Source organism: Epinephelus fuscoguttatus, linkage group LG15 (assembly GCF_011397635.1).
Source record: "Epinephelus fuscoguttatus linkage group LG15, E.fuscoguttatus.final_Chr_v1".
Classification (NCBI taxonomy): Eukaryota; Metazoa; Chordata; class Actinopteri; order Perciformes; family Serranidae; genus Epinephelus; species Epinephelus fuscoguttatus.
The window spans coordinates 37,226,124-37,249,278 of record NC_064766.1 but is presented as its reverse complement, the minus strand read 5'-3'; the positions used below and the strand labels follow the sequence as shown (position 1 = coordinate 37,249,278).

Below are 23,155 nucleotides of genomic sequence, written 5' to 3'. Positions count from 1 at the left end.
GCTGGAGGCACTAAATTAAGGTTTAGACGAGTAAACGTGAAATATCAAAACGATGTCAGAGACAACTCGCAAAGAATGCCATGCAGTCTCAGATCTCGCCCTTTGTCACTGATATCCCCTGTATTTGAAGATAATACACAAGTTGTATTTGATTTCCCAATATCTCTGACACTATACTAGATAGACGGAGCTGCAAATAAACAAGCATTATTCGCAGAGTAAATATATGCATGAACTTCAAATGATGGATAAATGAAAATAAATAGGGAAGCCTTAACATAACATTTATATTTTCGAAATCTAAATGGAACGAGTGTGTTGAAGAAGAGCCAAGAGGCATTAAGGCTGAAACTGCAAACCAAGGAGTAAATCGACTTAATGCCATCACATTTCCACCCTATTCATGCCTAAGAAAAGGGTTAGGGAAAGAGATTAGGTTATATATCTGCTGTCAGGGACTGAAGAGACCAAGAAGAGAACTTCACCTAAACAGAATGATGATCAAACAGACATGCTTTAACAGACATGCTTCATAATCTCATCCGTTATTGTCCCCTCTCTGCCTTGACTACAGGTTCAGTAGAAAATCTTAGACAGGGGCAGATTAAATGTGTGATGAAATGTCTGAGAAATATGTGAGAATGCGCAATATAAGGATGGTTGATTTTCTACCCACATGACGAACATAATCACTATTAGTAACACATATCCACATAAATATGATAATTCAAATTTTAAACACATTTATTGGGTTCATATTGGAAATCATCACCATCTGATGGCATAGTTTTATGGATAATTACCGCCAAAGAGATAATGCAGCATATGAAAGGAAAGCTTTGAGGCTTCTCCACTCACTGGGAGGAGAGTGCGTAGGTTTAGTTGTGCATCTGAGCTGTACCCAAAAGGCAAATATGTGGAAAGTTTGGTGACAAGCATCCAGGCGTGTGGTTAACAAGATTGCATCTGGTGAGCAGGAAGTGTAGGATATAACTAAACTACATATTTAAAGGGCAAATTATTTTCACATTAAGTTCAATGCCATCAGTAATCCTTCCAAATATAGACAGAACTATTTCATTTTCAGTAGGAAAATAATTATTCAAATACCCTATAGTGCAAATCCCGTTAATTTAGTGCATGACACAGTTTTTGATTTCCTACCACAGAACAAAACGGAAAAAGAATCCAGTAAACATTAAAATCTGTTGTCTTATTTTGGTAATCTGGCTGCTTACTGACAAGTAAATAATCAATACAAATAGTTCTGAAGTGTCTGAAAATAGACAGGCGATTTAAACTGTAACTAACAGCCATGCATTTTCCAGCTGCAGTGCAGTGTTGAGGAAATGACACCAGCTTTGATGGGTTGTATAGCTTTTGAGATGAGCCTCTTTATGCCGCTTGCAGTTCCATTATGGCTTTGTTCGAAAGCTTGTTTACCTGCTGATAACATACACTGGTGGATTCAGGAGCACCGATCCAAAATCTGCTGCCAAAGTCACTCAAGTCTCATTGTACTGCAGGAGGGGAAGAATGAAATGTTTATGCGGAGGGGAATGCAAATGCTAAATGTGAAATCAAACTATGGGACCAATAAGGGATCAGAATAACTTTGCCAGGTTTTATTTTTAGCCCAGTTGCAATGCTAGCTTTGTGGAACACTCTTCAGTTTAGCCTCTGTGCATCTGTGTGCTTAGGTTTTACTCTGTGGAGAAATGCTGTTCCAATTTTACCAAAATGTTCAAACTGCAGATTATTATTTTTTCAAATAGGTCGAGTCGAACATCATCTAATTCAATCAAGCCGCTTATTACTTTAATTAAACCGGAATAACCTACCTGGTTGAGGAAAATGCCTGATTGTGCCACTGTTTGCCTCTGATAATATTCAATATCAAATAACCAGCAGATCAAAAACTGCTCATCAAATCTCATCGTTGTACATCACTTGAATATTTTTGGATTTCACTGTTAGAAAAGCTATGGTCTCAGGTCAAAGGAATAGCCCCTTGGTTTGCATATTAAAGAGGATTTGCTAGACCTCTGTTAGCCATGCATCCCCATGCAGGCAGGTCTCCAGGGGGCCAGCAGGGCCCCACAGACGGGCAACTAGGGGGCCAGGTGACCCTGTCTCTGAGGTTAGCAGGAAACACTAAAGAGGGATGGGCAGGGAGCTGAGGAGCCACTGAGTGCGAGTGTGCAAGGCTGGTGATGGCAGCTGTCAATGGTTTGGAAGGAGAAGCAGACAGATTGTGCGTTCTGTTGGTGCAGCCAGTTCGCCACCTGGCAGGCTTTTCCTTGTTAGAACTTCTTGCTGTTTCTGTTCTCATCAGAGAAATGTTTTTCCTCTTATCCTCTGTGTTCAGGGGAAGTTAAATTTGTCAAAATGTTTAAAGATGTTTAGTGAAATGCAATTGTTTAAAGTACGCTCTGTGTATTCTACAGAGCTGCCGCTGCTTTTGTTTTTTAACCAACACGGTAAAGAAGATATATTTATGAATGTAAACGTTGCTTTAAATTACGCACTACTTAATTAAAAAAAAAAGTAGCCACATATAAAATTAAAAAAATACAGAGGGTACGCCTTGTGAGTGTTGACCCCGTGCTACATTATTTAACTGTGCTTGTAAGAAAAGGGTATGTTTTAAGGGGTAGGATTTACTTATAATAAATAATCTGGAACTTTCAAATCCCATCATAGCCGTAAATACTGCTCCATGTTGTTCACTTGTTAAGAAGAAATGCAAACGTAAACCATGAAAAGCTTAAAAGTACATTTAAAAATCAAATTTGGCAGTCAGTCCTTGTTCCAACAGGATTAAAAAAAGTCTTTCATTTGATATAAATATATGCAAAGAGAGTGGTGTGGTGATCTGGGTGCCAGAGGTGGCGCTTTACTCTGGATATTCTGGCTTGGGCCTGTAAGGGACATAAATTAACATGAATTAACACATGCATGCAATAAGAAAATAATTAATTCAAGTTATCAGTCACCTCTTCCATTCCAGGAATCTGATTGACAAGATAAAGTAATGTGCAAACTGCTTTTCAAAGCTAACAGCCTGGAGCACCCCTCCTATTAGTTAGTCATTCCCTCAGTATCACACCCGGAATCTGTCATTTCACAATTTTCTCCTATAATGCATATGTGCCGCTCTCACCACTCCACTACAGCAACTGCCATCTAACAAGTTGACACAGAGAATGATACAATTCACGTCCAGTATTCAGTTCCATATACAGCAAGCATCTGAGGCAGACGGGTCAAGAATATGGTACATTCTGTTCTCTCTCAAAATCGCTTTTCCAGGACTCTAGAGAAGCTAGATGAAGCTCCCATGATATCCTTCAGACACCTTCGGCAGTTTTTAGGATTTAAAACACTCAACCAGGTGTAAAAATAGTCTGTGTTCATGAAATTATGCAACATCTCACACCTGTCTACTTTACAGAAATCTTACTGTGATTCCTGGTCGTCATGCTAGTTTTTTTTTTATTTTTTTTATTACCATTATTAAACAAACAAATGCGTTGTCTATTTTACAGGCCAAAACTAGCTGTCACATAACACTCACAACAAATGCAAATTCATATATAGCATATACGTAGCATCCACAGTAAGACAGGTCCTCAAAGACAACGAGAAAGCTTGACCGTTTAAAACAATTAAATTCCTCATGAAACGTGTTTTGAATGTGACCTTTGAGCGCTCGATGCAGAGGTTGTGTTTGCCTATAAAACGTAGCCTATTTTGCAAATTATTACAAACCCAAACTGGGTCGTACGAACATTCAGTTTTGTGGAGTTGCTATGCTACGGCAAATAGCTAACGTTAGGCTAGGCTACATTATTGTCTCCGTGCTTTTGAATCAATATAATGACATTTTTTTATAGCTTTAGCATGTTGTGTGCTGCGTTAGCTAATTTAGCCTGCTAGCATTAAAAAAGAAGCTGGGGATGTTTTTCTTTTTTTTCTTTTTTTATTTTAACATAATGGCATTTTCTTATCAATTGTATAAAAATGTTGTAGGGGAGACTGGGTTTGGTTGGCACACAGCGATTTTCTGGTACTTAAAAGGTCACAGAAACAGAAATGTAACATTAAAATGTTTGCTTTGAGGGTAACATTTATTTTTCATAGTATCAAAAGTAAAAAAGTGGTCTGTAAACCAAAGTTATTACAAAACGGCGTTAGACAGAGATATTAGAAATGTGTTGCTTCTAGTTAATAGACGAAGGAATCAGCTATATTTTGAAATAGTATTTCAAAGTCTGTGGTGAGTGATGGTTAACATGGCTAACATAATTTCATCAAAAAAATTGGGTCAAATTTTAGCGGGGTTTGGGGGTTGGCTGGCAAATGTGCCAAACAATTGTAAAATTAAGAGTTGTAACTATAGCCTAACAGAATTTTTGAGAGGTTAAAGTAATTTTAAAAGAATAAAAATATTGCTTATATGGTTAGCTAATTACTATTGTTTTGAATGGTCATTAGCAAAAGTAACCAGACATTTCTACCAATAGGCTACATTGCTTAAAAATGTTTGCATTTAAAAATGAACAGCTACTGTATTAAATATTCATGTTTTCTGGTTGTGTTTGAACTAAATGTTCAAATTCTTTCTACTGTCTGCTTCATTTTTGTGACTATAGCATTTTAACATTGTGCCAGCCAACCCCAAAACGTGTTGCAACCAACTCTGGGATGGGGCTGGTTCGCACAAATGCACAATATGACTTTAATTACAAATTTGCAGCTAAGACTGTACCCTTTAATCTGCTGCTTGTTAGAATATTATAAAATAAATTATACCAGAGAAATATGTAAAAGAGTTAACAAGAGTTAGCAAAGCATTTCAATTATTTCTAACATTGTCTGCTATGCTAGCTAATTTAGCCTGGTGCTTGAGTCGACCCTCGCTAATTGTTCTATTTCTAATACCTGCATTTTTTTAAGAAGTTGGATACGTTAAAACAGCCTTTTTCTGACTTGTTAGGCTTTATTTAACCGATCTGGTTACAACGATTCTTGAGTTGACTAGTTTAGTTCAAGTTAAATTAAGCTAGTTAGCAGCATAGCGTTGTTAAGCTAGCTGGAACGTCATTTAGCTAATTTTTAAGCCTGTGTAAGCTAGTTAGCATCAGAATTTCTGTCAGTGAGCACAGTAGCAAATTAAAAAAGCTATACATTTTGCCAGAGTTATAATTGTGCTTAATTTGTATTGTCTGGGTGTTTGCTTGTGTGCATATGTTTTGTTAGCTATGTGCAATGTTTTATCATTATGATAATTATAATGCCATTTAAAGAGTATAATGTAGCTATGAAATTAGTTTGCAAAAAGGATTAGTTTGTCAATATGTTTATGAAGTAAGAGCAAAGTGGCTGAGGTAAAGCAAGCTGCAAACCAAACAGCACACTTGTCCAATTTGGGTAGAGAGGAAAAAAAAAAACTCCAGAGGATGATAGTGTGCACAAAAGTTGTTCTGTTGCCCGTGAGTGTGGTGTCAGCCAGTCCCAGTCCCTGCGGCCCTCACCGTGCACTGTGCAGGCCTGACGGGAAACTGACTGCAGCTCAGGACATGGCCTCGTTTGTTCACGGTCCCCCCTCTCTGAAAAGAGTTATGCTGTCTGTTTTGAATGGACAGCGTTTTTCTTTGTGTGCTCGATCAAAACAGAGGGCAAAGTTAGTCAGCAAGTTGCATAGCTTCTGCATTCTGATTCTTCAAGCCTCTTTTGTATGAAGTTTAGCACAATGTTTTACACTGTGTTTGACCTGAATGGCATGCTGGAGGTAGGAACCTTTTTCCACACTACAAAATAGAAAAGGGTAGAATGTAATTTTGCTATCAGATATTACTCATTCATGCTTTTTTGCTGTAGAACTAAAGTAAAAATGATCACATGGGTTAAAAAACTCAGCTATGATACAGAAAATGACAGAGTGCAGTGTTGCTGAAATATTTATATGCTTTTATCTGATCTATTTCCTAACCACAAGGTATTTGCCTGCGAATCCCTGGCACTTTTGATATTACCTGAAGGCAAATGGTATATAGATTTATACAAGTTATTTACAACAACAGCCAAGCCATTCCTCTGGAAACTAGGCTGCAGATCAAAGGATTGTTTTGATCTCTACTTAGCATATTTGTTTAACCTAGCCAGTGATTCTGAAAAGTGCACAAGCTTTTCGGTGATATGCAGAGCACCCTTTATCCGTCTTTTTCTTCTGTTAGCTCTGGATTTAAGTACTTTCTGTATTTAGGAGACAACTGGATTTGCCAGCTTTTGAAATTTAGTTGCCCACTGCTAGCAGTCTTGGCACTCAGAAATAGATAACTAGGTATGTTCCACTGCTAATCCTGATCGGCCTTGTAATAGTATTTGCGGACTGTACAGCACTCAATTAGGGCATAATGTGCTATTTTTATTTCCTTTAAGTTGGATTAAATGTGAAAACATGTTTGTTTTTTTCTCAGTTTCCATCCACTGTTTACCGTGTGGGTACTTTGCAAAGTATTGTTTTATACTGTTTCAATCAGTACCACTCTCTCCACACAGGATTGCAAAATGTCAGGAGGAAAACAATGTCCAAACGCTCTCTAAAAAAGGTGCCAGGGCAATCAGGAAAATTTCTGGAATGCTTAAGAGAATGCATATGCACACAATGCCCTAATTCTCTCTTACTTTGGGTTTGGGAAAGATGAGCCCAGGTTTATTGAGAGCCAAAAAAGGGGGCAGATGGCTCACAAGAGGGATAAACCTGGGAAGTCATGCTGTAAATGTGTTTTACAGAAAACAATGAAAGGAGCGGACAAAGCGATTGTGGCAAAGTCCTTTGGAAAATGGAAAAGCAGCTCTCTAAGGTCCAGGACCATGGAGAAGCCGGATGAGCCGTCCGAGGAGAGTAAGGAGGAGAGCCTTTCCAACTGCACCTGTGAAGCCCCCCAACTCGGCAAGAAACCAGTTGGTAAAAGTACCTTATTTTCTTATTTCAAATCCATTCACACTGCTGTGTCTCTCAGCTTATTTTTTTCTTGTGGCAATTTTAATTATTACTGTGGTGACTTTTTTTTTTCATTTGACTCTCTGGCCTGCCATATCCGGTGAACAAACAAACCACATTGTTGGGCAGGAGAATTCCTTTTGAGGCAAAGTGTGTCTCCGATGATACAGTGTTGCCAGAAAAAGACAAAGCAAAAAATAGCAAACACAAAAACAGTCACAGGTGCATGGGAAAAAGAGAGAACCGAGTGAATGGTCACTGCGGTCCCCAGGAGGTCTTTCAGTGTTAGCCAGTGCGGTGGGTGGACTTCTGACAAGGACGTTGGTTAGCAGCCAGGTGGAGTGTGTAACTGAGAATGCCTCTGTTTATTCTTTTCACATGCTAATGTGGCTCCTATGTGACTTTAATGCGGCAAAACTTTTTCTTGGAGTTAACATTTTTGTTGTTTCAATACCTGCTCTTGTATCACAGTGGTGGGCTGATTCAAAGGCTCCACGCTCTTTCATATAGGCTTGGGACAGTGCCAGGGATAGAGATATATTAACTGTGCTGTATGTAAAGAAAGATTTCACACCGGTGGAATATTTTCAGTACAAACGGGTACAAATTTGGCTTTTAGAAACATGAACGGGACATTGTCATTTGGGTTAAAATCATGATTATGGGACATTTTTTTTTAAAGCATTAGCATCACTATGGATTCCTGGAGGAGGCAGTTCTGGTGGTTCAGCGTTTATGTGGTGATAGGTATATAACAAAGCAATATGGTCGGACAAAAATGGCTTTCATCTGCTCTTTATGATAAATATTAAACCACGCAAGATTTGGCTCTTATCTTATTTGCAGCCTATTATGCTCCATATAGTATAAAATGTGTACTACAGTATCTTACAGACTCGCATCTGTCCAAATAAGAGAAATGAGGCTTCTGACACTGCAATGAAAGACTACATGAGGGCCCAAGTCCTGAGCAAATGCACCCCTATGTGGACAAAGTAAGAACAGGGGGGTATTTAGATGAAACACACCATGCAGTCCTTATAGTGCAATTGTATCTCTTTCCTACATTGCTATCTAACTTGTTAGTATAATGGGCTATCAATATTGCAGTAAACATGCTCTAAAATATATCTTTCATTAGTTCGTGAGCCAGCCTAATGTCTAATCCAGGAGCACAAAAGAGCAATATGGCCTCACACTATGGGTCTTTCCATACCTTGTAGTGTACGATCTGTAAATAGCTTAAAAGGCATTGCATCTGCCATCTGCACTTCTAGGAACTCTTCTGCATAACCATTAAAACAAGCTGTCTCAGAGGACATCATTCGTATTTCAGCCTCAACCCTGAATTACTGTGTGTTCATTATAATTATAAGGGAGGAGTGTTGCCAGGCTAGCCTGCAGAATGCCAGGTGCACACTTCCATAATCTACCATTTTAAACAACTCAGAGCATTAACAACAGTATCTACATGCTATTCAGCCATTAGTTCACTTTGGCTTTCATGCTCAAACTCACATCAGTCATCCGAGCATTTTGTTTGCCGCAACAGACATACAGGAAGAAAGTGCAATACTTTGTAGTGTTCCATTTTCCTAAGCCTGCTTAGGTTATGTGACTGAGCCATGCCGCTGTGTGAAATTTTATCCCGATACTGGCACTGTATCCTTGTGAGGGAGTCTTGTAAAATAGGTTTACTTAGCGCCTTTGCTGGCATTTTCCGAAGATAGCAAATGCACAAACACTGTCCATGATCGGATTAACTGTTCAACAAAATGATGTAACTCTTTGTCTTTCTTGTGTGGCATAGGTTTCTCTGCTTAAGTTTAGTGGTCATCCGGAAGAGAATGGAAACATTTGAAATCCAGTCACATCATTATAATCCATATATTATAAATGTAATAGATGACAACCCTGGTTAGTCATCCTTTGTCACATAAATGTGCCATGTGACTATACCCCAGAGTGAATCACTCATCCACTAAATTCACTAGATTTTCCAGATACTGTCTCAAACTGCACAACAACGATCCTTAATTAACACAAGTCCTAATTTGTAAGCCATTTAATTCTGAACTTAGCCTGATGTTCCTCTCCAGTGTTGAGGCACAGGATTTAAATTGCATGTGATAAGTGTGAAAGATTTTTTTAAGCATCCATATACAGTATAAAGTACGCTATGCCAAGTACACAGAGAACAGGAATTTGCACCTGAGGACATATAGCTATACATCCAGAGTCACAAGGTGTGTCAAGACAAAATGTTAATTACACAATTTATGACAGAAATCAGTTGAAATATCTCCACGGATCTCGCTTATTTACATTTTAATTACTACTATTACTTATTCTTATTTTTTGGATGTGACCATAGCAAGCCCAATTCCTCCCCTACACTAGAAAGGAGCAAAATGACTGTTTTCCACTGGAGGTTTAGATGCTTGTTTATCACTTTTAAATACCATCATCTTTGCTGAAATCCCCTCTCAAAAGAACCTTTCACTTGCTGGAATAAATTCAAATTAAAATTTAAATCCCTCTTTGCATTTCTTCAGCCTTTTTTAAAATAGCTGCCTCCTTTTAGAAAGCTGTTTATGTAGTGATCTGTTCATAATCCAGTTTGTTTCTCAACAGCGAAAAACACAGAAATCGTATTATCACTATCTTGGAGAGATGATGCGAGAAATCAGGAAGTATAAATGTCTGGATCTGTGGAAGTTTTCAAAGTTGTAAAGCTGAAGAATGTGGCAAAAGCCTTTTCAATAAAGTAGTCTGTAACACTGCGATTTGACTTGCAAATATGCAGAAATATAAAGTACATTGTGCCGATAACTCAAAAAACATTTCACCAACCTTTAGCAGAGCTAGTGTACAGATAGACAATGTGTGCTCATTCAACAAATCCACAGTATTTTGGCATGTTTCAGACAATGTAGACAGTATTCCTCACATGCTGCAGATAGATGGCTCATCAGAAATGTTGATGTGTATGGCATACAGCTATTTGACTGAGAACTGAGAGATTAACCCTTGGCACTGAGGCTGACAGGTCACGCAGATCTCTGTAAAGAGCTCTTTTTAACCTCTTCTTATTCTTAGGAGGTGCTCACCTTCAAATACACAGAGAAAAACAATATCTAATCAGAAATGTAACAAATATAAACAAAATAAGCAGACATTTACATGCAATGCCTTTTGATAACAATCCGTTTCAGATGTAAAATGACGCAGAAGAGGCCATAGGGAAATTTAATTTGCTCAAGCTAGATTGGATTTATTGTTTGGAAACAAATTATAATTGTGTCTCCAGAAAGTTAACCAAGATCTAAACAAAAGGAAATCAATGACCCACCCCCATTAATCACTCAAAGCCAGCTACTTGTGCTGAAGAAACTAACTTCATAATCAATTTCTTTGTTTTGCTCAAAGGACATTTGCATTTTAGTTCATGTCAGCAAGCTTCCTGTGTCTGGTGCAATCAAAAATTGCAAGCCATCCACATTAATGGAGTTTTTTTCTATTTATTCAAGTGCATATCTCTGAATACTCAAGATGATTTTAGCTTATTATGCAAACTACTCTACAAATATTTTAAAGACGGAGGAAAAAAATATCCCTTTGAGTGGCAGACTTAACTTTTCTGATGCTTCTCATGCTGCCAGTGTCACGGTAAAACATGCTTTCTGTATGCTACATCCTCTGACATGTTTTCTTTTGGTTTTAATGACTAACCAACCAATATCTGCGCCTTAGGATCTTGCAATTGAGCACCCACGGGACTTCTGAGACCAGACAGAAATGCCTCCTGTTAGTTGTGTCTAGACATACTATTACGGCCACCAAGGTCATTATCAAAGCACGCATTATACACACCTGTTACCATTGTTTAGATGCTCGTTTTTGGCTGAACATCCAAGCTCTTATCTGGCCATTTGTAGGCGTGTCTGCTTCATTGTCTGCCCGCCGGAATAGAAAAGATGGGCAGGGACCCCTAGAGACGCCCAGATTTGGACCTAACCTCTCAATGACACAACACAATAAGTCCACGGCCTATGAACTACAAAAGCCAGACATCGACTGACCGGTCATGCATTGATTCCTGAGATGTAAGCAATCAGATGCTCTCATGTGAGGGCAGTAAATGTAAGGAGCCAGCAGTGACCACTAATGACTGATGCTTTTAGTTGTTACTGGATCATTTGAACATGCAGTAATATGTATAATTATGACATTTAACCATGTTGATTAACATTTTTCTGGATCAGCGTGGTTTAGGGAATTAACAGTGAACGCTTATCTTCCATGCACCGTCACATACAACTTTTCATGTGATTTTTACACCACAAACATTGAAGCTTCGTAGCTTGTCACTGATCTGTGGCCAGTTAGTCTCAATCAGATGCTCTCATTTCAGGGCTGTTAATGTAAACAAGTAGCGACCACAGATAAGTTATGCTTTTAGTTGTTACTGGATCATTTAAACATGCAGTAGTATAGATTATTATTAGTTTTAGGGATTACCAGTGGAAGTTTGAGGGCGGTAAATGTAGAGAAATAGTGCTGACCACTAATGACTGATGCTTTTTATTGGTACTGATAAATAATTGAGATAATTACGAACAACCACCATTTTACTCAACTGTTTTTCTGAAACCATGCAGATTTAGCAACTGCAAGTAGACGTTTATTACCATGAACAAAACAAACAGTCTTAATTGTAATTTTTACATAACTAAAGTTGAAGTTTGGTCATTTGTCACTGATCTTTGGCCAGTTAGTTGCATCAGATGCTCTCGTTTATGATAGTAAATGTAAAGAAGAAGTAATAACCACTTGTGATTTATACTCTTCATTGGTATGATAAATAATTTATACCTGCAATTATACAGATACTTGTGAAAGATGACCATTTAAATTAGCCATTTTTCACACAATGTACAACTTTAATTGTGATTTTTACACCAAAAAAGTAAAAGTTTGGTCATTTGACCACTAATAATTTAGGCTTTTACTTCTTACTTGATCATTCAAACATGCAGTAGTGTAGCTATAGAGTGCTGTAGACATAGTAGTATAGATTATTGTGAAATTTAACCATGTTCATCATCGTTTTCCTGTATCTGCATGGTTGTAGGAATTACCAGTGAACGTTATTTACCATGCACACAATGTACGGCTTTAGTTGTGATTCTTACACCACGAAATTTTGCCATTTGTGACTGATCCTTGGCCAGTTAGTCACAATCAAATGCTCTCATGTGAGGGCAGTAAATGTAAGGAACCAGCTGTGACCACTAATGATTAATGCTTTAAGTTGTTACTGCAGTAGTATAGATTATTATGAATTTCAACCATGTTTATCGACTATTTTTCTGGATTCGTTTGGTTGTAGGAATTACCAGTGAGCATTTACTGCAGCTTTTAATGTGATTTTTAGTCCACTGAAGTTGAAGTTTGGTCGTTTGTCACTGATCTTTGGCCAGTTAGTTGCAATGAGATGCTCTTATGTAAAGGCAGTAAATGTAGAGAACAAATAGTGACCACTACTAATTTATGCGTTTTAGTTGTTGGTGGATCATTTAAAAATGCAGTAGTATAGATTATAGATTATAGATTATTGTGAAATTTAACCATGTTCATCAACATTTTCCAGGATCTACATGGTTATAGGATTTACCAGTGAATGTGTATTACCATGCACACAATGTACGGCTTTAGTTGTGATTCTTACCCACTAACTTCTTCACCACTAATGTTGAAGTTTGGTTGTTTGTCAGTGATATTTGGCCAGTTAGTTGCAATCAAATGCCCTTATGTGAATACAGTAAATGTAAACTACACGTACTGACCCTCAGTGACTGGCGGTTTCCATTGGTACTGATGAGGTAAATAATTTAGACCTGTGATTATTAAAGATAATCAGTGATTGTTCTAGCACCACAAGGATTTACCAACTTCAACTAGACTTTCATTACCATGCAAGCAACAAACAGCCTTAACTGTGTTTTTTTTTTTTTTTTTAACACCACAAACGTGCGTGTTTGGTCACTTTTCACTTCTAGTGAAACTGTGTCCTTGGCTACCTATTTATTATATCGGTTTTTGAGGACTACCCAAGTATGTTATACCCCATGAGATGACGATTTCATGAGTTTGGACAACAAACTCCAACATAACAGAGACCTAGTTCCAAAAGGCATCAGTTGAAGGCAGAGATAGAAGACATCCTATATTTGTCCATAAAACATTTGAAATGTTATTGAAGTGTCTTCAAAGGACACCGAATAAACATATTGTAAGGTTGCCCACGGTCACACACACAAATCGCCCCAAAGGGGATTGCTGGGAAGTAATCTAATCATTTCTTTTAACTGAGACACAGTGACATGCAGTGTAGATAATGATCCCCATGAAAAATGTACTGTATTTTCAAAAGAATATTCCCTGTCTGCTGACATTAACATAAAGATAGTTCTACATCCTGGAGCCATATCAACACCATGTACTTATGTTTGGTTCCTCGTATTTGCATATGCAAATAATTTTTTAAAATTTTAATTCAGTCCTTTTATGTGACTTTGTGTGATGAACAAGCGGCATCAAGTGGTTGCACAATGAGGGTTCAGCACCACCAAGAAGAAGCATTTGTGTCATTTTAGACCAAGCTTATAGCATTATAGCTGAAATTAACCACAGTTTAATATAGATTTTTACACATCTATCATATTCAATGGCACAGTGTGAATATGCATTGTTGTTTGGGTGTATGGGCTGCCATGCGAAATTAGTCGCTTTGCTTTGTTGGAATAACGGGGCGGGGTGTTGAGTGAGGGGGTTTGTTGAAGTTATACCGCTGACATTTTGATCCCTGCAGTGCATTAGAAGAATTCAGTTAAACATATTTGTGTAGGTTTCACGGGAGGAAGGTATAGTGCTCGAAACAACAGGGTGCTGTGACCCTTCACTTTGCTTACATAATTTGCAGCAGAATGCAAAAAGCTTTTAGACACAGATGTGACCCATTGTAATACCTTTCTAAATGCAATCAAACACTTTCTACAAATATGAGCAGGACTTTTTAAATGTGAACCCTTGTTTGACATGTAATTTTGTCCAACCCACTCCTCTTTCATTTCTCCATCAGCTCTCTCCAGTTATGCCCACATTTTCAGTTGATGAAATAGCTTGACAAAACACTAGTTTGTGTTCTATGCCTGCTTTGAATGAGGTCTTTTTTTTTAGAGATTTAAACAGATGTTGGGGCCAAAAGAAAATGTAACATTTTGTAATGGCGGTGCAGTGTGGTTCTCAATATGTTCCTCTCTCACAATTTATCAAGATTGCTTTACATGAGTTTTTTTTGTGTGTGTGTTTTCTTCCTGATTTCTAGTTCAGGACATAAAATAATCATCCCCAGAACAAGCTGTTTGTAACCTCGCATGGAGATTGTCTGCATCAGCAAACAAAGAACATGTTATTTGATAAGATGCTTAGATAGATGATTCTTTACTTTCATATGTCTGCACGATTACAAGGCACAAATGGTGAAAAGAGGGGGAAACCGAGCAGGTCGACTCTCTTTGTATGTCTCTTTCACAGTGTACCATGAATTGCCTCTTGAAGACAGTTAGAAATTAGACTTTCAAATGAGGCATTAAACAAGGTGATGATCAACTGCCAAACCTTAAGTAATGATATTCTCCGTCCTCAAGTCCCCAGCCTTGCATAACCAAATGCACAAATCACAGAAAAAAGAACTGAAAATACATTATTATTACATATTGTGTTCACACGTCAGTCCCCGGGGACCGGGGGGGACATCACCGACAGATAAGCATGTTTGGGTGGCCCCTACCATCAGCTGGGGAAGGGCTGCGCTTGGATCTTGAGGGGGGCCCCCTCATGGGTATCACTTATTTTAAATCCTGAGCCACACCATCTCACCCCCCCTCTCTTTTGCCCCCCTCGCCCCAGGCTCCACCCAGAAGTGTGGTTGCCTTTGTCATTGTAATCTGGCCCTGTTTGCTAAACGCTTCCACTGTTTACTCTCTGCTATGGGGGCTTGTATGAACAGGAGTCAGCAGGACGCAGGGTGACATCACTTTGGCTGGGGGGGTGTTTGAAAAGCTGCATTTGTGATTTCTCGGGGCCCCTTTCTTCTTTTATTCTTCCCTGTCTCTATCCAGGCCTGTCGAACGCATGAGCTAACTCAGGAGGCTAACATGGCCTACAGGGAGGAATTACACCTAATTACTTGAATAACTGCTAGGCAGCAGCCTTCCGTAGTCACCGAAAATCATTTCCAGGTCCCTGCCTTTTACTGATAGCCAGACTTCTTGTCACAGAAAAGCCCGGACAAAGCTTTTACATTCAAATGGTCCAGGAGAAATGAAACAGACTGACAGGTACAAACATTAAAAAGGGGGGAAATCAAATTAACAGACAAGGATTTCATATCATCTATTTTTGTTGTTGCCGTAGCGATAAAGTCGCAGACATTGAAACTGGTCTGTTGAGCCATTGTTATCATCCCTGGCCATCTGCTGCTGAGGAGTGACATTCCCTCTCATTTGCATGATGAGTGATGTATGAGGAGCTTGGGAGGGCATATGCCCTGGTCTTATGACAAAGCAAGAGAAAGTTTTTTTTAAACACATAGAATAAGGATTGATATATATGAATAAGGCTGGAAGAAGGAGCAGCTAAAAAAAGGGAATAAATCACCTGTGAGTGTATGTGTGTGTGCACACGTGTGTGTTTGCCTGCATTTATGTTGCATCTTCGCTAAGCGCACACAAATCTGTGGTGTCTGTGCATGTGTCTGTGCGAGTGTACGCGCGCATGAGTAGAGGCTAGTGCGCGCATCTGCCTTCTTGTGTGCCTGTTTGTGTGTTTTGCGGATGTGGGAGTAGAGCGAGGAGGGGGGTTGGTGGCTGTTGATGTGCAAATGTGCATCATGTTGAAGGGCTGTGAATGGGGAGGTGTGACGTAAAAAGGGACCCGAACGCAGGTGCTTATCTCGAGGCTGTCAAAGGCACAGTATGTCATATTCCTGGGGACTACCTTTCAAAGCCACAGCACCAGCTCAGCTATCAAGAGACTGGGAGAAAATCAAACTTTTTGGATCACAGCACTAGGTTGGTGTCAAAGTTCTTTTTATTTAATATACTGTCAGTTTGGTCAGCATTTATCATCACTGATACTCTGTGTCGCATACGTGAAGCCTTTTAGCTCATGCTGTTAGATGCTGTCATGTGAAAACAGGAGTGTTAGAAACTTAGATTTGCACTGAGATTTACTCAGCTGCTAAACTTGTGTTCTGCGGATTTCACGAGCTTATGTGAAATAGCATTGTGCTGGCAATTGTTTTCAACTGTGTCAGGCAGTATTTAGAAAATATTGCACTGCTGATGAACATTGTTTGCTTGATACAAATCAGTGTTCTTAAAATCTTTGCTGGAAAGCGAGCGCAGCTTCAGTGCAGGTTTCAGACAGTTTGAGAAGAGATTAAATGGCTCAAACTGTTTTTTGAGAGGCATGACCTATTTTTGATCATCCAGATAGCATGAGATACTGTCTATCTAGATTAAATTCACAGCATTTGTGTGGAGTATAAGCTTGTCTTAGAAGAGCACATGTTCGTATTGTGTGCAGAGACAAAGCATTGTCAGGTTGCCTGTGGCTTTGACAGTGACAGCTGTACATACAAGACCACTGAGCCTAATGCACTTAAACATTGACTCTGTGTTCCAGTAACATATTTGAACAGTCAGTGAAGTATTTTATTGCGTCCTGTTCTGGCTTTGTGTAATTTGCATTGTAAGTCCGGTAAAGTTAGAAAACTACATGCTAATGTTGACTGTAGTGTGGCAGTAATATTGTCTACAAATCAGATCTTGTGTTAGAATTTGCCTTAGATTTGTCTTAACTCATCAAAGCATTACATCCTGATCTGAATATCTGTAATTATCTGCACTGTGACTGTGGTAAAGTTTAAAAAAAGATATGCTAATGCTACATGTAGTGTGATCACAGTCTACCAGTGAACTTTTGTCTTATATGTTGGCAAGTTTGAACAAATTCAGAGGGGCAAAAGCACTCGACAGTCTCCAGAGCAACTATTGATTTAGGAGGACGGATGTTGGTTGGAAAAGTTCATCATTTACTAGTAACGTGCGGCACACTAATGGCTCAGGAGCTGCTTTATTATCCAACTTTAAGTTGTTAAACAGAAGTAGGGTATTTTTAAATGAGAGCAGATTTAGGCCTGAGTCTTTTTAGATTCAGATTATTCTTATGAGCAGCAGAAAATTAACAATCTAGAGTCTATAGGTGAGAATATGTACGTAAACTAACATCTGCCAGTCATATCTATTGCCATGTCTTTCAGAGACTTTATACTCTGCGACTGAGGTGTTAAATCATTTTTAGGTTTGGAGAATTTCACCGGAAAATTTGGAAATTTTTCAGTGCTAAAATAAATTGAAATGCCGGTTGTCATTCTGCCTGTTAGCCTCCATTTAATCACAACTCTGATCAGCTTATTCCAGTCAGCTCGCATCTCTCAACAAACAAGAAAAGAGCAACAAAAGACATTAGATAACGCAGCATTGTGTAACAGTGTCACATCTCGGTAATCCTTTGAAAAAGTTTGGCGAGTTATTCAGAGGCGATAAGAAGACAGGACCTGTGAGCGAGGTTATAAAGTTACACCTCGACTCTTTGTTTTAATTAAAAGCAGCACAGGCTGCAGCAGGGCTGTGTGGTACAGCAGTGATAAGTGAGAGGCATTATTCCTCTCTGCTCCCCGCCCTCTGCTTCAAAGCACAGGGATGTTAGTTGCTACACAACATATAAATGTAACCTCTGCTCGCCTCCAGGAACTGTCCATGGTACCTGCTGCAAAACAAAACTGGAGCCACTAACTTATTCACACAGCTGCAATGCACACGAAACTTCTGTAGTGGAAAATAAATATTTTCACCTGTTTCTATCAATCTTCAAAAAAATAAATAGAATATAAAGTTATTCAGATTTCTAATACCTTCTTTTAATTTTAAGTCAACAGCCGTCGGGTGCACGCAATGTACACGACAAAATCACGCGAAAATGCTCAGCATATATGTCAGCCTCTTATATATTGTGTTACCTGCTTTTTTTCACCCTACTCAAACTTCAGTTAGTTAATCCAGGAAAATGAATTATGTGGATTTAATTCAACAAGGTCTCAGAAATGATCCATCTGCTGTTGAGCAGCTGGTGAAAGGATAAATGTAATTAATTACTTAACTTTTGAACAGTATTCCAGACAAAAACACTGCTGTTTGTGTGTCCTGCTGGGAAAAAATGTAAAGCAACACTGTGATATATATATATATATATACACACCTTTCAAATTATTATTTTCTCTCTGTAGTTCTTAGAAACATATTTTATTTAAATAGTCTGTTCAGGTAGCCTCCTATATCGTTTAAAATTAGTATTGTGTAAATGTATAATCTATGTATGTTTAAATATTTGTTATAATATATGACTTTAAAATGTTATTAGCAAGATTGCATAAATTAAATTTCAGCCATAATAAAAAAATAAATTAAATATTAAAATATATAATTAAGTGTGTAGAATTGTAAATAAAAGCAATCCTCATTATATAAACGATACAGATTTACACTGTAATTTTTTTTTATTTTTTTCTAGTTGTTCCTGTAGAAGTGGACTGATCCTGTGCAGACACTAATTATTATCACAAAAATCATTTTAAAATCTTAGTTAAATGTTAGTGTTGTATGATGGCAGTCATATTTCATAGCTTGGTTCTTCTTTACAGCAAAAATGATGTTAAAATGTTAACAAGGTTAAAACAGGTGGGATTTTCCTAAAAAAGATAATTAAAAAAAAAAAAAAATAACACACACATTAAAAAAAAACCTTTTTAGTAAATACTTATATTTGCTTGACAGGGCAAGACTATGAAATGTTCCCAGTTAATATTACATGGGATTTTATTCCGCCTTTCTTGTTTTAAAAATATATTTCAGAATTTACCTTGATTGTAATGTACCTCATTGGCTGTGGTTTTGTTTGTTGGCCTAACTATAAAGGATCTGCTTATACCCTTGTGGGTTGGGAAGAATTAGGATTTATGAATTTATTTCCTCTGTTGTATTGTTTAAACAGCTTTGGTTTAGTTTTGATCCCTTCCTCTTGCCTTTGAGGCTGTTCCACGGTGTCAGCTGTTGACTGATAGTAAGAGAACTGCCTCACAGTGTGAATGAAAGAAAACTAGCGGTTGGTAAACACTGATAAGGGATAAATAGAAAGCGGTCAGGCAGAGATAGTTCTGTGGGAGCCCAGATTGTGTGCGGTCTGTTAAAATGAGATTCTGAGCCTGTCCTTTTTATTCTTCCTCCCCTCCCCTCCCCTGTGCGGCGTTTGTCTGGAAAATCTCCAGTGACCCGGCTCGGCAGTCCCAGGCTGCAGTATTCTCTTTTTGTATTTGTTTTGTTTTCTAACAAGGGTCAAGTTGGCCAATAGACACGTCCCTGATGCTTATAGACAGCTGTCATGACTTCAAGTACTTACAGTAGTTACATTTTACACAGATACATGGTTCTGCACCAACAAGCACTGCAGCAAGAGATTTGGTGAAAAGCTAAATATGCACATGATTTTGAAACCAGGTTTTCACGTGTTTATTACATATCGTCTCATAATTTACCTCCAAAATCCTGCAAGATTTTTTTTTTTAAAAGCTGAGTAGCAGCTGAACATCCATCTTTTCTTATATCACCTATTACATATGTGCTCAGAGTATCATTTTCAAGTCAAAGCTACGTGTATATATATCACCATGCTATATTAATTACAGTCACATAATTAGACATTTACACTCTCTTCACTACAGACCCCAAGGAATATAAATCTCATTTCTCAATTAGAATCACTCTAAATGACTGTTTTATTCAATTCTTTTTTTAGGAGCAGTCTGTCCTATCCAGTAGTCATTGATTTTTTTTTTTTTTTTGCTGGGGTGAATCTATCTTTTATGTGATTAAAAAGACCTTCAGAGGTCTTACCTTGAGGATCACCATGTGGTGTATTTACACAGAAAATAATTCAGCCCATTGTAGCCCAGCAGCTAATGAGATTGGTTGTTAAGTGAATGACACAAAGGCTAAAAAAAAAAAAAAAAAAAAAAAAAAAAAAAAAAAGCTTAGCGTTTCGGGTGAATATCACTGTGTCCCTGTACACACACACACACACACACATACACACACAAACCAAACACACTCTCTCAGCAGCGAGACTCTGGACTACCCTGTACCCCACCTCGATATCCTTCTGCTCCGTCTCCTCCCCGATGTCACTATGAGATGCAAAACAAAGGCTAAAAAGGGCATGGTAAGTCGAGCTCGCGCATTCTGCCCTGTCGGACATGTTAACATGGGTGCATTTTAGATGCAGGAGACAAGTGATGCTGTTTGTCTGTGTGAGGATGTGCTGTGTTGTGTAAGCCTCAGGCTCAGATAAGTAGATTCATTGAAGGGTCAATGACAGTGATGCTGTTTTATGTGACTCAGAATAAGATCACCACGTTTTTTCTTGACCGTTCTTAACTTCTGAATTGCTGCTGAAACTTTTCTCTCTGTTTCTCTCTGTGAGCCACTTGGACTTGAACTCCATGTTTTAAAAGTAAAAAGGTTAATTTTTGGTGCCTGTATTTTTGTTAATGGTGCAGGCTACTCACGTGTAGTTTATTGTTGTTGATCCTTGAGTAAAGCTTGACTCAGTGTCGTCCAAGGATTTATCTAAAAAGCACTGAGAGGCAATAATAGAGGAAGGCATGACAGCACGAGAGAGGGTCTTGTTAAGCACCCAGACTCAGTTTGTATCGATTGCTGAGCTGTTTAGATACTCACTCAAAAGTGAATTGATGTTGTTTCGACACAACGCTGTGCAGATATCTTGCACCTTCCCTCGGACTCCTCGTTTTGATCTCTGAATAGCAGCGTCAGTGGTGATTGCTGTAACACAAACATTTAAGTGCATTAGCTTATCATGCTCCACTGTCAGGCTGGAAACTGGGTTAAAGTCCATCGCGTATATTAAACCCTGGACTTAAGTCAAATTTACATTTTGTTAAAGATTACTCCTTTTATTGATGCATATAATCATATTCATGGACCATCTGCTGATTTGGCAAGCATGGATCAAACTCACAAAACAGCCCTGCTAACCTTTTAAGTACAAAATAGTCTGGCTTAACTCTGCTAGCCCAGAAGTGTGTGTGTGTGTCGTGTGTGTCGTGTGTGTGTGTGTGTGTGTGTGTGTGTGTGTGTGTTGGAGAGAGAGTGTGAGAGATTGTATGGATATTGGATAATACTTAATTTAGATCCTCCAGGCTGCTCATGCCATATTTTATTTTATCATGATCGCTTTTGGTGGCAGACCAGCGCTTGTGTTTGAACAACTGAGCAAATAATGTTTGTCTGACAATAAGCAAAGCGAAATCTTTGTATGGCACGAGGAATCTGATTAAACTCTTGACCACAGCGTACAGCTCTGAGTTTATATCCGTCGCCATGGTTACGCGGATTTCACAGTGCAGCATTGCACACTTCCACCTGGTTGTGAACAGCCATACGGGCCTCACCTCTTGTGGTGTAATAAAACACCGCTTAAGGCTTTTTTTTTTTCTCTCCTTCTTCTTGTTATTTTGATAACTGATTTAGTCCTGAACTATCTGCCAGTGTGTGTTTCACAGAAATAGGAATTCACCATTGGGCATCCTTACTGCATGAAATACTTATGTTCGACTCATTCCAAACAAAGCTTACGCAGATTGAGAATTCATATGCCAGAGGTAAATCCGAGTTAACACGGATTTATACTGGCATGAGTTAAAGGACTAGAGTTTGTAATCCAGGTGGCCAAGGGATTTTACCATACAGTGGCAAAAATCACTTAAAACTCCCCCAACATCCTAAGCCACTGAGCTCAGTAAGCAGACAGATTGTTCAGAATTGATGACAGCACAACTATATCAGAGCTGGACTCTGTGTTTGTGTGTGTGCATGTATGTGTACCCGCGTGTTTGTGTGTATGCCGGGTGTGTTTGTGTGTGTGTGCGCATATGTGAACATGTTTGCTTCCTATATATAGTCAATTAGTACTAAATGGGCTCTTTAGAATAAGACCTTGACAGATTGGTATTATTTTGCTTCAACAGGGTAGGGGAGGTGTATTGGGAATACTGCCTTCTATCTGCATAAACATCAGTAGCCTGAATAAAAAGGCAGCAACCTCTGACTGATTAGCAAAGTGATCAAAGTCGCTATAATATTCAAGTAATCAATGTCTACAAAGTCTTTTGCTTGATCGCCATATCCAACACATTAAAGATACTGGAAGAAAAACAAAAGTGCGCCTCTATATATGTATGGGTTAGTGTGTGCATGTGTGTGTGTGTGTGTGTGTGTGTGTGTGAACGCACGCACCCGTGTGCACATGTGTGTGGAGGACAGAGGAGCAGAGATAGAGTGGAGTTGTTTAATGACAGGAACAGCTGACTCATTTAGAGAGAGCAGTGAAAGGTAATTAACCCTGGGAAAACTACAGCTGCCATGCGAGCTGTTCACTTCAGCGCAATCTGATTAGGAATCACTGCTCGAGTCCCTGACTCCTTTCAGACACTGTGTGTTCGAGGTAAACTTTTCCCTTTGCCCCGGAGAGCCCCGGAGCACTGGAGACCTGCCTTTTGTGACGGGGGGATTAGCTGGAACGGTTACTACGTTTCTCCAAATTGCAGACCACCTGGTAGCATTCATGCAACCTCCTCCATGAAAGGGCCTCCTTGGGCAGGAACAATGAGCAGGATTACTCTGCTCATTGTTACACCAGGGCTGGAACTTCTTTTTCCCCAAACACCTGTCCCCAAATTAGACAGGTTTGAAAAAACATGTTCATGACAGAATTCAAAGATTCAAACTAACATGAGAGTGGTTTGGCAGACTGGAGACTTGCCAATGGACGGATTGTCTGCCACTCCATTTATTATGCTATTGATGCATAGTGTAGTGCAAGAAGATACTAATTTTATTTGTCTCAATATTTTTGGTGTTCTTAATTGGATTGAAATTCACA

At 38.7% G+C, this 23,155-nt stretch overlaps 1 protein-coding gene across 6 annotated transcripts in view; it reads left to right on the top strand.

Moving 5' to 3' along the window:
• Positions 1-5,658: 5,658 nt before the first annotated feature.
• Positions 5,659-23,155, top strand: part of st18 (ST18 C2H2C-type zinc finger transcription factor) — a 45,064-nt gene continuing 27,567 nt past the window's right edge. For 2 of the 6 annotated variants that reach the window (XM_049598924.1, XM_049598923.1), the window contains exons 1-2: positions 5,659-5,794; positions 6,799-6,973. In XM_049598924.1, the coding sequence (XP_049454881.1) occupies positions 5,741-5,794; positions 6,799-6,973 (229 nt within the window). In that variant the 5' untranslated portion in view covers positions 5,659-5,740. Of the gene's footprint in view, positions 5,795-6,798; positions 6,974-15,898; positions 16,147-20,341; positions 20,414-23,155 lie in introns of those variants that run through there. The other 4 variants (XM_049598922.1, XM_049598927.1, XM_049598925.1 and 1 more) reach the window with 4 other exon arrangements.